Source organism: Larus michahellis, chromosome 2, assembly GCF_964199755.1.
Source record: "Larus michahellis chromosome 2, bLarMic1.1, whole genome shotgun sequence".
NCBI lineage: Eukaryota > Metazoa > Chordata > Aves > Charadriiformes > Laridae > Larus > Larus michahellis.
The window spans coordinates 56,098,797-56,109,976 of NC_133897.1; the positions used below are offsets into that span (position 1 = coordinate 56,098,797).

Below are 11,180 nucleotides of genomic sequence, written 5' to 3' on the forward strand. Positions count from 1 at the left end.
AAACACAGAAAAAAAAACCCACAAATAAATCAGTGAAACTCCTTACATAATCACAGGATCATTTCATGGGACATAGCACTCATGTTACTATTCCAGTGACACTTGTTCTTGAAAAGGTGCTCCCTGTAAAGAAAATGTGTACTGGACCAGGGCAACCTGCTCATAGCCCCAGCAGTAAATTAGAAAGGAAGAGAAAACTTTAATAACTAACTAACCAAATTCCAGGATGATAACTTAGCTTTGATTCTCTCATCAAGTAGGAACGTTCTGGTTTTTGATACATCATGACTTTAATTTCATCAGTACCTCACACTCAACAAATGGGGTCTGAAACCCTTTGTTTACTTCTCAGAGGTAGGAAACTATTGCTCCATTATATAAGGAGAGATGGGGGGGGGGGCGGGGCACACAGGCGAGAAACCTGTATGTGAAGTCCAAGGTTGAGACAGAAGCTGTAGGTCCTGGGACTCCGAGGCATGGTCCAAAACATTTTTCTGCTACATGCAAGTTACCTGAACTAATTTATGCAGACCAGCAATTTTTCAGGGTGCAATATACGCTTTTATCAGTACAAATTAAGTCTTGTTTTCACTTGTTTTAAATTAAAATAAAAATTTGTATAATCACTCCACAACAGTCCATTATGTAATATGACAGGATTCCCTCATTAAAAGCAAAACTTTCAAAGACAAAATTAGAAGCTCAGCAGCAGCAGCAACTTAAATGCAAGAAAAATACCACTGTGCATCTCACCTTACCGCCACATTGCACTTCTACTGAAGAAAGCTTAACTATTTACTGTGCATTTCTTACCATCATCTTTTGTTAATTAGCTGGCAAAATCTAAGTATCTGCCTGACAGAAAACAGCTCAACTGAGAAAAGTAAGATTTTACAGAAACAGACACATTGCAAGGAAAAAAATTAGTTTGAAAACAGAAATTTAGATTCAAGCTGTACACAATTTATGCAGACTTTCTTCCTCCACATTTTACAAACAGTGAAAAGTCAGATTACTTTGTTGTCTATTTTTAAGATCTTGTCAAATGTGACATGTAGCTCCAGGTGCTGTAAAATAAAATTAAGTAAGCCAATGAAACCACACCGTATTAGGACTTTTCAGCCAAACCAACCTGCTCAGGCTCAGCCCCAAATGCAGCATATTTGACGATTAGACAGGGCTGGGAGAAGTAAAACAAATATACTTCACAAGCACAATTAAAAAAAAACAAAAACAAAACCAGAAGATACAAAAAGAAAACAACTGTCCTTCAAAAGTGCAGTAGAATTACTTAGCAAACCAAGTAGGTTTTTCTCTTGAGAATCAAAAGACTGTGTTAGATACAGTGCTTTCTTATCATATCATGGGATGTCTATAGGAAAAGAAAAAGCTCATAATACCCGTTTTCATATATAAGGGTACAAAATAAAAGTGTAAGTTGTACTGTAGTTACCAGGAAAGATCTATTAAATTTCTACAAGTGCTGACACAAGTAACTACCACTACCTCCACGCTGAAAGTTCTGCTTAACATCTGAACATATGCACCATCTCTGCTAATTAACACCTTTGAATTTTACATATTCTGACTCAAATAGCTGAAAAGTATTAAACGCGTTAACAGCCTTAGGAACTCAACTTCCTGGGAAGCAGGAGTTGGAACAAAACTTAGAATGAAGGGCTCTTAGCTGACGTACATTCAAGACAATTTTTACAGACTACCACATTTGAGCCCTATTATAAAGCTCTACCACCAAGTCTGGGCAAATAAGCATCCTGGCATTTGTTAAAGAGCCCGTCATTCAAAACAAACCAAGCAGGTAGCAAGTTAGAATTAGCATCTTATTTACTAGGAGCTACTAAAGGAATGATACTAAAAGAGTTGCTGCGTAAAAGAGAATCACTGTATGTTTGATTCTTTACTAAGATAATAGCACAGCAGTGCAAAATATACAGAAAAAAATAAAATCCGTATTTTTTTTTTTTCCTTACACATCCAGTTCAGACAGGGACATAGAATCATAGGGTTGGAAGGGACCTCTGGAGATAGTCTAGTCCAACCCCCCTGCCAAAGCAGGGTCACCTAGAGCAGGTTGCACAGGAACACGTCCAGGCGGGTTTTGAATCTCTCCAGAGTTGGAGACTCCACCCCCTCTCTGGGCAGCCTGTTCCAGTGCTCTGACACCCTCAAAGGAAAGAAGTTCCTCCTCATGTTGAGATGGAACTTCCTATGCTCAAGTTTGTGCCCATTACCTCTTGTCCTGTCCCTGGGCACCACTGAAAAAAGCCTGGCCCCATCCTCCTGACACCCACCCTTGAAGTATTTATAAGCATTGATAAGGTCCCCCCTCAGCCGTCTTTTTTCCAGACTGAACAGACCCAAATCCCTCAGCCTTTCTTCATAAGAGAGGTGTTCCAGTCCCCTAATCATCTTGGTAGCTCTCTGCTGCACCCTCTCCAGCAGTTCCCTGTCCCTCTTGACCCAGGGAGCCCAGAACTGGACACAGTACTCCAGATGTGGCTTCACCAGGGCAGAGTAGAGGGGGAGGATGACCTCCCTCGACCTGCTGGCCACACTCTTCTTGATGCACCCCAGGATGCCATTGGCCTTCTTGGCCACAAGGGCACATTGCTGGCTCATGGTCATCCTGTTGTCCACCAGGACTCCCAGGTCTCTTTCCACACAGCTGCTCTCCAGCAGGTCAGCCCCCAGCCTGTACTGGTGCACGGGGTTATTCCTCCCCAGATGCAGCACCCTACACTTGCCCTTGCTGAATTTCATAAGGTTCCTCTCTGCCCAACTCTACAGCCTGTCCAGGTCTCTCTGTGTGGTATGTCAGCCACCACCCCCAGCTTTGTGTCATCAACAAACTTGCTGAGGGTGCACTCTATCCCCTCATCCAGGTCACTGATGAATAGATTGAAGAGGACTGGACCCAGTACTGACCTCTGGGGAACACCACTCGTCACTGACCTCCAACTAGACTCTGTGCCCCTAATCACGACCCTCTGAGCTCTGTCTTTCAACCAGTTATCTATCCACCCTACTGTCCATTCATCTAATCCACTCTTCCTAAGCTTCCCTATGAAGATGCTGTGGGAGACCGCGTCGAACGCCTTGCTTAAGTCAAGGTAGACCACATCTACTGCCCTCCCCTCATCTATCCATCCAGTCATGCCGTCATGGAAGGCTATCAGATTAGTCAGACAGGATTTCCCCTTGGTGAATCCATGTTGAGTACTTCTGATAGCTTTCTTTTCCTCCACATGCCTTAAGATGACGCCCAGAACGAGCTGTTCCATCATCTTTCCAGGGACGGAGGTGAGGCTGACCGGCCTGTAGTTCTCCAGCTCCTCCTTCTTGCCTTTTTTGAAGACTGGAGCGACACTGACTTTCCTCCAGTCCTCAGGCACCTCGCCTGTTCTCCAGGACCTTTCAAAGATGATGGAGAGGGGCCCAGCAATGACTTCTGCCAGCTCCCTCAGCACTCTCAGGTGCATCCCATTGGGGCCCAAGGACTTGTGAATATCTAATTGATCCCTCACTCGATCCTCCTCAACCCAGGGGAGGTCATCTTCTTTCCCCATTACTTCCCCCAATGCCTGAGACTCCTGAGGGCTGGGCCGAGCAGAAAAGACCGAAGCAAGGAAGGCATTCAGTACCTCCGCCACCATGGCTCCTGTTTCATTCCATAGTGGGCCCACAACTTCTCTGGTCTTCCTTTTGCTTCCAATATACTTTTAGAAGCCCTTCCTGTTAAGCTTGACATCCCTGGCCAGATTTAATTCCAGGGTGGCCTTGGCTTTCCTTGTTTCATCCCTGCACACTCTGGCAGCATTTTTGTAATCCTCCCAAGGGGTCAGTCCCTTCTTCCACTTATTGTAGACTTCCTTCTATGACTTTAGCTTTTTCAGAAGCTCCTTGCTCAACCATGCAGGTCTCCTGCGTCCTTTGGCCGATTTCTTTCTCCTAGGGATGCACCAATCCTGAGCTTGGAGGAAGTGGTCTTTGAATATCAACCAGCTCTCTTGAGCCCCTTTGCCTTCCAGAGCCCTAGCCCACCCGATCTCTCCAAGCAGTTTCTTGAAGAGGTCGAAGTTAGCCCTCCTGAAATCCAAGGTTGTAATTTTACTTCTTGATGTTTTGTGCGTGGTACCCATGATCCTGAACTCTATCATTTCATGACCACTACAACCTAGGGTGCCCCCAACCTTAATGTCCTCCACCAGTCCCTCTGTGTTTGTCAGTACTAGGTCCAGAAGTGCTCCTCTCCTTGTTGGCTCCTGCACCACCTGTGTCAAGAAGTTATCATCAACGCACTGGACGAGCCTCCTGGACTGTGCATGCCTGGCTGTGTGGTCTTCCCAGCAGATATCAGGGTGATTGAAGTCCCCCATTAGAACCAAGGCCTGCGATTGCAAGGCTACCTTCAGCTGCCTGTAGAAAGCCTCATCAGCTTCCCCATCCTGATCAGGTGGCCTGGAATAAACACCCACAACAGTGTCCCTCATATTTGCCTGCCCCTTAACCCTTACCCATAAGCTCTCAACCATCTCTTCATCCACCCCTAGTGAGAGCTCGATGCATTCCAAATGCTCTCTCACATAAAGTGCAAATCATTTACTCAAAACCATGAAACTATCTTCCTCCATAATAGAAAAGACTTCTATAGTACAACTTGGATATGTGTCACATGCCTGCTGAAACCAACAGCAATAATTTTCGATTTTACAGGAAGAATTTCAATTAAGTGAAAGACCAATTGTATATGCAAAAATCTTTATTGCTATAATGATGACTACAAAGTCCACACCTTTAATATTATACTTTTTAATGGGTAAAACAGGACACAGGCTGCAAGAATTAGAGTCTCAGGTTCTAGCAATGACACCACAAAATGCATCCCTGATTTTTCAAACTATGAGCCACCCAAAAGAAATCATACAATTTTATAATCACAAGAGCTAAGAGTGAAGCCATCAGCTCAATCTTCTCTCTGACTACACTTCAAATAATATAAGCAAGCACTGACAACATTTAGACTTTGTGATTCTACAACTATTTTTGGTTTCTATTTGAATGATCATTAGAAATAGTTTAATGAGTAAATATGAAGATTGTGAAAATTGCTCACTACTTCCTATAAGTACTTTCTAAACATGTTTTCAAAGTTTCATTTCATCAGCTACCTGCATAGTGTCAAGACACTACAGACTGGACTTACTATTCAAAGACAACTCATGATAAGCGTTTTCACAAGCGTTAGAATAACGATTGGATTTTTCTTCAGATCCAACATCTACATTCTCAATATAAAAATTTCTTTTTCGCTTCTCTACGCGTGTGAAATTAACATTAAAAATAGACGTCAACTTCAATAAAGGTCTTGTTGAAATTTTGTTACTACCAATTTTGTGAAAGTTGCATGATGCCTATTTTTACTTCAGGTAAAAACAAAACCCTGGCAACCTGGCAACCCATTTATGATTAATTCTGCTGTAAATACTTATTTACTATGGGCTGAAATGTTGAAAGGCCATTTAAAAAGCCACTAAAACAAGTTCTCACTTGCAACAACCTTTAAAAAAAACCCAAACACCTCAGGAGGTAAGTATTTGTGTTCACTATCTTGTGAATGTCAACTCTTGAGAGGATTACCATTCTACTAAACACTGAGTTGTTGCTCAGTCATGGTCTATGCACACTTCACATCACAAAGGAACATCCGGAATTAAACTATATCACACTGGGCAAAAAAAGTCTGGTCCACAAGGCTATTCCATATGGCAACATTAAAGGGCCAAAGAAATCTCTGCTTCTCACCAGGAATGCCCTACCGTGCCACTGCAGACAGCCACTCATGAAAGGCAGTGAGGAATAAATTATCCCACAAGAAATAAAGCCACCATCCTCTACAAAAAGACGTTCTCAGAATCCACCACTGCAGTCTCTGCAGTACCCACTGTCTTGGAAATTAGGATTTCTACCTACTTAGCGCTTAAACCCACATCCCAAGCATGATGATTTGTCCCTAGGTAAAGAATAGAAAATCTTCCTAACAGCAAGTCCATTAAAGTTTTGGAAGTCTAGGAGCCCCTTTCACTCAGACACTTAACGAGTGAAAATATCAACCAAGGTAATACCCTGCTCTGTGTCATCTGTCCTTCTTCTTCCTTCCTGTAGCCATCCTAGACCACACTGAAGTCAAGTATCTCTTTCCAGATCTCTCAGGGTTCCTTCGGTGATGGTGGGTTTGGAGTTAGTACACTGATGTTTGAGGACAAATTCTTGAACCCTCTGTAGCTCCCTTCCTCTCCTCACCCCCAGCCCACTTTTTCCAGCACCTACAGCAGGGTAGGCAGACCTCTCCAAAACATGAAACAGTTTTTGACAAAATGTCATTTCAAGAACAGAGATTCTACAGAACGTGATTAGATCTAGACCATGAAGCTATTAAAATAACACAGTAATTACCTGAATGTAGTATTACTGCATATATAATTATACTGACAATTAAATTTTCATTTGATCAAAAGAGAAGTGCACACACTTGAATTTGTCTCTCAACCTAATTCATTTTACTCTAATGGGGCGATTGTGGTTTTTTTTAAACATAAAGGAGCTTCTAATAGCAAATCACAGCTCCTTTTTAATAATTTAAGTCCAGATTAACATTCCTTGCTACATAGTACCAGCAAAACTTACAAAAACAACCAATGAGGTCGTATTTTTCTCTCCGTACTGACAAAGAATTAGCACTGACAGAGATTCAAGTGTGAAGCATTTCAAGCAGGCTTACCTCAGATTCATCTGTTGATTCCTCATTAGACCTGGTTTCCTGAAAATCACACAAAGAACAGAGGGGAAATTAGTAGAAATACTTTTAAAACCTTTATTAACAAATAGACGACAAAGTGGAAGCAACCCAAAGTTCAGAGTTTCCATCCTTTCCGTTCACACCCAACTTGCGCTTGCACTTGCAATCTAGTGCCACACTGACACTCAGTGGCACCAGTTGACTGTGATACTATTGCCAGTTACCTTAAAAGAGAATGAGTGGATCATCTGAGAATCTGTCCCTGTGAAAGCTTCCCTCCTTCCAGAAGCGGTAGCAAGTTTTGCAACTGCCCATGTCTTGACTTGCATGGCAGAACAGCATTCTCAAGTTATCCATAAGCTAGGTTTGCTATTCAACTATTTGGCTGTTAATAGGCTTATTTTAAACTTCCAGACCATTTTCCATAGAAATCCAGCACTTAGCGACTTTCTCCTTTACATCCCATGCCAATGCAAGCCATGTGGCTTTCTCTTGCCTTTGAAGCAACTGTACCTTTAAAACATCTCTCTCTGGCAAGGCAATGATTCTTACTGTCCTACAAAAAAAAAAAATTTTAAGTCAACTCCTGCTAATCTCTCACCTGTCCACCGAGAAAATCTGCTGATGCAATGCCTCCTCAAAGAGGTCAGCAAAATGAAGATTTACTTAACGTATTTATCGTTATCAATAGCAATAAAAGGTTACAACTAATACACTGACAGTGAATGTAACCATTTTAACAACAAAATATGATATAAACAAAGAACGAGCAAGAGAGAAGGCAGCATTTCAGATCTCATGAAGTAGTATTTGGACAGTAAGATAAATAGGTACAGAATTTCACCAGAGAAGGCAAAAAAATAAGAGACAGTTACCAACAATTTAAAGAGAAATGGAAAGGGAAGAAAATTTAATGCACTGACAACCAGCATCATTTTCAGTTTGTCACTTGTATTTATTTTCCCTGTTTATAAAATGCACTGATTGTGACCTCTAGGCAAAAAGCATATGCCTCCTTTGGATTAGCGGAGGTTCACCTGTAGTGACCATAGTGACCATCACAACAGAATAGGGATGGGGGAGAAGAAAAGCAGCATTTCTGCTTGCTACTTGAAACTCAGTGCAATGTGTTACCATGATTATTGCCATTTGTTTCCTCCATTTTACTTCCTACAGCCAAGTCCACCTCTAGAACACGCATCCCATAGAAGGGTTATCTGTCATCTATATTCATGACATGAGTTAGGAAACTGCAAGTAGAAATAACATGGGAGTCAAGGGAAGACGAAGAGGGAGTAAAATCCTGGCATCCTTTCAAGCTTAGGTTTGACTTTGCAAGTACAACTGTTTGTCCATCAGTCTCAAGCGCTCTACTCACTAAGATGCAGTTACCTTACAGGAGATGACAATTTTGTTACATATAATCTTTGTGCATCTAAAATTCTACTTAACAGTAATCAAATGAGGACAGAACTTAAATATTGTGGTGTAACATTGTCAGCTTACTGGACAAGGTACAGTAACACAGGAAGTCCAATGCAAAATATCACCAGATTCCTAATAAAAAACCTGCCTTTCTCTCCTGAATACCAAGAGTCACCTACTTAACTCCTTTACAAGTCAAAACTATTACCACTACCATTTTGATACAACTCACATAGTTTGTATCAACAGGAGAATTTGTTTTAAAAAAAAAAAATAAATCTGTTCTCCCAAACAAAATAAGCAATTACAGCAAGTGACATTTTTGCTAGCACACCGGAGTCTTTCTAGTGCAGCTACACCATTTACATTTTTTTTCCTCCCCTCCCCTGATTCTAATTGCTTTGGCTGTTCAGCAGAACACAAACATAGGAAGAGCCAGTGATGAAAATCTGTTTTGATTTGGGACATGTAGCCTGCTATCCCTACTGTATTCACAAGACACTGCAACTGCAGCTACTAAATTTCATAAACAGCATACAAATTCAGGCAAATGCTTCATGGCCTTCATGCTTTACTGCAGAAAAAAAACATGCGAAAATTCAGCGCACGCTTTGGCTTAGAAAAGAAATGCAGAAATTGTATTTATTCCTTGACAAGAACTTAGCTGAAGTTGCTTAGAATTGACACTTACCTACTAACTTACTTTGCTGGCAACTTACTATGAAAAGCTCTTTGCTCGAGTTCTCCCACTCACGTAGGCAAACTGGAAGAGCAAACTGCAATTATGACTGCCCTGGGGTTTTGTTAGTTTCCTCTCCCCTCCCTCCAAATGCATTAGCCAAGGGGATTACCCCCCACTTCTACTTTTTAGTAGCCTCGTAACTGTGAAAAGGAAATCCCTCAACAGGGATTTGTAGACAACCAGAATCCCAAATCATGTAGGAATAGCTGTCATTGGTTCATCTGAGACTCTATAGGGGAAAACCAGCTGTACGCTTCAGCCAGCCGGCACATGCTGTTGTTCAAGTAGCCTAAGAATGGAGAAAGGGAACAAGGAGCAGGAAACCACAGAAATGTGAAGTAATCTCTCACCATTATAATCTCTCACTTAGCAGATCCAACATAACTTCTCAATAAATTCTTAAACTGGCTTTCCAATATGATAGATATAGGGTTTTCCCTTCCTTGCCTTTACAAACATCAGATGCTATCCATTATATGTTTAGGCCCATAACTTAAAGCAGCTGGGAGGGGAAAAATCAGGAAATTTGTGTTTCAAAGAAAAATACAGACACAACACACACATGCCTTTCACTAGGGGTGTGCACGTTCCCCACAGGAAATAAACACAAACAAATAGGTTAACTTTCCCACCATAGTCCAATGAGAGCAAAACACAGGCTGTTTTAATCTCTTATATTATTAGAGAAGATGAAAAGACTTGTCAGGAGTTGGTTTTATCCTGAGAACCCTTCCAAATGCTGCCATGGTCAAAAACCTCACCAAGCCAGGGGGTGGAGCCTCCCCCAAAGAGGCCAGCCCCTCCCAACAACACCCCTGACAGCAGGGACAGTGGAAACAAGATGCTAATCTCCAATTAAGGCCAACTCCCTGGAGGTAATTCTGAGACTCTCCCACCATTAGGCAATCAAGACAGACAAGTCTGTGTCAAGACAAGCACGTGCGTCAAAGTCCTGGCCCAGCAAAGAAATATTGAGAAAATATCTGAAAGGGCGGGGAACTTCACTTCTTGCTTTCACTTTATTTTTTTTTCTCGGGAAGGAAGGGTCTGGGCAGGGGGAAGCTTTAGGAAGACACACGCTTTAGAGAACCACGGGCCACAAGCACCAAACTCCTCGTTTTGCCTCAGGAGCAAACTCCCCTGCTGAGATGCAGTTGCTCCTGCGCCAGCTGGTAAAGCACAGCTGCTTAACCATTTCAGACCGACCCTTCAACTTTTCAATTCCGGCTCCACAGCGGTGCCAGACGCATTTCCAAACCCCTCCCTCCCTCAGGTTCCTCCATCGGGTGTTACCTAAAAAGCAGAGCCCTCACGGCTTGCGCCGCCTCCCTAGGCCATCTATCTGGGGTTTTTTTGAGACAAAACCTCGGGCAGCCCCGTTCCCCGGTGCGCGGCGGGGGAGCCGAGGCCCGGCACCGCCGCCTCCACCTCCTCCGCCCCGGCGAGGCTCCAAGCGCCGCTGCCGCCCCGCCGCCGGCCCTCGCACTCCCGCCGCGGGGCTGGCCGACACCCTCTGTCCCCCCTTCACACAGGCCCTGGCCCTTCGCCCCTCTGCTCCCGAGGGTCGCCCCGGCTCCCCGCCGCGCTCCTCGCCCCCTCCGGCGGGGCAGTGCCCTCACGGCCTCTACCTTCTCCTCAGCTTCCGCCATGGCGCGGCCGGGGAGCCGTCATGTGAGGGGCAGGAAGCCTGGGAGGGCGGAGGCATGCTGGGAAATGTAGTTTCAGAGCGGGTGTGTGTGTGGGTGGGGGGCTGTCCCCCTTTTTTTTTCTTTTTCCTTCTTCTTTTTTGTTGTTGTTGTTGTGGTTGGTTGTTTTGGGGGATGGGGTGGCTTTGGGTATGATGGCGCTGCCTGATGACCTACACCAAGGGCAGAGGCAAGGCTGGGCCCAACAGGGACCACGTCCCGGTCAGGTTTTCCTTCTGCCCTCCATAGCTGCAAGCGAGACAGCACTTTTTTTACACAGAATTCCTTCAAGTCCCTCTGGTTATTGGGGGTTTGGGTGTAGTTGAAGCAGCATTTTCCATGCCCACCACCATGTTGCGCACTGGACTGCCAGTTCTAAAGGACAAGGCCCATTTATTGGCGCCCACCTGAGCAGCACTTTGTTTCCACCTCCAATTTCCATTAGATCCTCTGTTGAGACCTGTAGCAGCCTTTGTCCTCTCTGTACTTTTTATTTAATTTGTCAGTATTG

General features: G+C 43.7%; 1 protein-coding gene across 9 annotated transcripts in view; it reads right to left on the reverse strand.

Annotated features, from left to right (window-relative positions):
* VPS41 (VPS41 subunit of HOPS complex) overlaps positions 1 to 10,682 on the reverse strand; it is a 111,218-nt gene extending 100,536 nt beyond the window's left edge. Inside the window, exons 1-4 of one of the 9 annotated variants that reach the window (XM_074575574.1) lie at positions 10,613 to 10,638; positions 8,934 to 9,005; positions 7,331 to 7,373; positions 6,800 to 6,838 (exon numbers count right to left, since the gene is read on the reverse strand). Coding sequence is in view for 4 of the 9 variants with exons in the window: in XM_074575571.1 (XP_074431672.1) it covers positions 6,800 to 6,838; positions 7,042 to 7,146 (144 nt within the window). In the remaining 5 variants the exon portion in view is untranslated. Of the gene's footprint in view, positions 1 to 6,799; positions 6,839 to 7,041; positions 7,374 to 8,933; positions 9,006 to 10,612 lie in introns of those variants that run through there. The other 8 variants (XM_074575578.1, XM_074575576.1, XM_074575579.1 and 5 more) reach the window with 8 other exon arrangements.
* Positions 10,683 to 11,180: the final 498 nt, after the last annotated feature.